This window comes from Onychomys torridus, chromosome 6 (assembly GCF_903995425.1).
Source record: "Onychomys torridus chromosome 6, mOncTor1.1, whole genome shotgun sequence".
Taxonomy (NCBI): Eukaryota; Metazoa; Chordata; class Mammalia; order Rodentia; family Cricetidae; genus Onychomys; species Onychomys torridus.
Window position 1 is genome coordinate 128,766,891 of NC_050448.1, and position 3,049 is coordinate 128,769,939.

The 3,049-nt window shown below is 40.7% G+C and overlaps 1 protein-coding gene across 1 annotated transcript; it reads left to right on the plus strand.

The window, feature by feature from the left end:
* Positions 1–478: 478 nt before the first annotated feature.
* Positions 479–969, plus strand: LOC118586371 (low molecular weight phosphotyrosine protein phosphatase-like). Its single transcript, XM_036191535.1, has one exon. The coding sequence runs from the start codon at positions 493–495 to the stop codon at positions 967–969; it is 477 nt and encodes a 158-aa protein (XP_036047428.1). The 5' UTR covers positions 479–492.
* Positions 970–3,049: the final 2,080 nt, after the last annotated feature.

The following is a 3,049-nucleotide window of genomic DNA, read 5'->3' on the forward strand; positions in this document are numbered from 1 at the left end:
CCATGATGCCATTAGTGCATTACCATATAAATGTGTCTTACTTCTGGGGGTAGATGGAATTTTGTTTCCTGATTCTTCTCCTCCCAATATTGGATAATCTTGCAGTCATACCTCATGACACATGGATTTTGCAGTATTTCCTGCAAGAGTGGCAAGTTTGTGCTTGTGTGCCACTGATGAGGGCTGATTTGTTTCAGCCAAGTATGTATTGACTAAAGCAAATACCTTCCTGCTCAAAGCCCAGGTGCTAAAAGAAGGCTGGTGCTTGTACTCACTTTCCTAGGCCTCTGTCAGACATCATGAGCCGCAGTCTCCAGCTTCAGGGGTACTACAGTATGTGATGTGTGAAAAACCCTGGAACAGACCTGAGTCCAGGTCCCAAGCCAAGTGCAGATCACTTGCACTTAGACAGGCCCAACCTACCTGAAGACCTGTGGGGTTGAACTTAAGAGTTAGAAAGGTTGCTCTGTGTGCCAGCGTCCGTACCGAAAGATGGCAGAGGTTGGTTCCAAGTCAGTGTTGTTCGTGTGTCTCAGTAACATTTGCCGGTCACCCATTGCAGAAGCAGTTTTCAGAAAATTGGTAACTGATGAAAATGTTTCAGATAATTGGGCCATTGACAGCAGCAATGTTTCCGACTGGAACGTGGGCCGGCCCCCAGACCCAAGAGCTGTCAGCTGCCTAAGAAGTCATGGCATTAGCACAGCCCATAAGGCAAGACAGATTACAAAAGAAGACTTTGCCACATTTGATTATATACTATGTATGGATGAAAGCAACCTGAGAGATTTGAATAGAAGAAGTAATCAAGTTAAAAACTGCAAAGCTAAAATTGAGTTACTTGGGAGATATGATCCACAGAAACAACTCATTATTGAAGATCCCTATTATGGCAATGATTCTGACTTCGAAGTGGTGGACCAGCAATGCCTCATGTGCTGCAAGGCCTTCCTGGAGAAGACTCACTAGATAGTCCTGCCCACCACCATTGAGCAACTCACTCACCAGAGCCATGCCCAAGGGTGGTGGCAGTCCTTAGCCCCATGCCCCACCTGTTTTTTCAGCTGATTTACTGTATATCTTTAAAATAACTGTAGGTGGAAATTAGGTATATGTTCAGAAGGATAAAAATATTTGAGTAAGACAATTTGAGGTGTGGCTAAGCATTCTTAGACTAATTGAACCACTCACCTTGTCCTAATTACAAAGTAGTGGAACAAGCAAATATGAACAAAATATAACGCAATAAAGTAAGAATGACCTACAAGGTCCAGATCAGCCTCTGAGCTCAGCCAGCCTGAGTAGTCTGGTCTAACTAGAGTATGTGCATGGGCAGCACCCAGTGGTACCATTTGCTTGCCTTATATCTCTGTCCTAGACTCTTGTGACAATAACTCCATCCATATCATCCTTCCATTTAACATTGGAAGAGTTTAAACTCAGACACTAGGGCATTTAAATATTTGAAAGAGGAGAAGCTGGATGTGATAATGCAGGCCTGAAATTCCAGCAGGCCATCTTGGGCTATACAGTGGAGATGGGAGCAACAGATTGATAAAATTAGCATTTTTACTCTTTAAAAAAAGAGTTAGATAGGTCACTAATTTGGGAGTAAGCGTGTGTGTGTGTGTGTGTGTGTGTGTGTTTATTTGATGTAAATATGCACAAACCTCAAACTGCCAGTGTAATCCCTTCTAGTATGTAGTGTTGTGTTGTTCAACATGCTGACACTGTTGAGCACCACTGGTAACCACTAATCATCTATGTCTTCTATATCTGAAACTTTGTACTCAATACACACTAACCTCCTATTTCTACTTCTCCAGTCCCTGTTAATCACCATTTGACTTTCTTCTATGAATATGATTTCTCTGGGAGTCTCATATAAGGGGAATTTTAGTATTTGTCCTTCTGGTGGCTGGCTTATTTCAATTATTGTAATATCTCCAAGGTGCACCTCTGCTGTAGCATGCGTCAGAAACTCTTATTTTGAAGCTGTTCGTCCTGTGTGTTGGGTGCATGTGGTCTGTCAGGCTTTCCCATGCGTCTTGGTGGATGCTTGGATTCCTTTCACGTATAGGCTGTTGTGATGACCGCTGCTATGCAGAGCGTACACATCTCTGTTTTAGTCCCCACTTTCTCCTTTTTGAATATATACTTAGGAATGTAATTCTCCAAGTGTATGATAATTTTATGCTTAATTTTTAAAGGAATTATCATAATGTTTGCCATTGTGGCTAGCCCATTTTACATTTTCGTCAGTAATGCATGTGGTCTCCAATATCTCTGTATTCTGTTCAAAACATGGCATTTTCTTGTACCTTTATCTTTTTTGTTTTTAAATAGCAGTCATTGGGACTGAAGAGATAATGGCTCAGCCATTAAGAGCACGTACTGCTATTGCAGAGGATCTGAGTTCAGTTCCCAGCACCCACTCAGGATGATTCACAAAGGCCCATAACTCATTTCAGAGGAATGCAGCACTTCTGTACTCTGCAGGTACCATATTCACATGCACATACTTACACAGAGACACACTAACACACACATACACACACAAAATTAAAAATAAATCTTTAATTTTTTGAAAATGACAGTCCTCTTTGTGGATATGAAATGATTCCTGGTTGAGGCTTTAGTTCATATGTGTCTGATTACTAGTGATACTGAGGGTCCCCTCATGTGCTGATTGTCCATTTCTATGCGACTTTTTGTGAAATATTGGTTGAAGTTCTTTTATTTTTAAATCAGTAACTATTGATCATCATAATAAGAATTACTGCTGGAAAAATACGAATAAAAAGGCATAATGGCAAATTTGTAGATATTTCAATATTTTCCTCTCTTATATTTCTGTGAAGCTTGAATATTTTTATGATTTTGTATCATTCTTATATAATTAGAAAAGTAAACATTGCCAGGCATTAGGGTAAATGTCATTAGTTCTGGCACTGATGAGGCCAAGGCAGTGGATTCTGTGAATTCATGGTCATCTTGGTCTAGATAAAGAGTGCTGGGCCAGCCAGGGCTACATGGTGAGACTCTGTCT

What these genes read in the sequence shown, in the direction of transcription:
- LOC118586371 (XM_036191535.1), top strand. Translation starts at nt 493, where the DNA reads ATGGCAGAGGTTGGTTCCAAGTCAGTGTTGTTCGTGTGTCTCAGTAAC.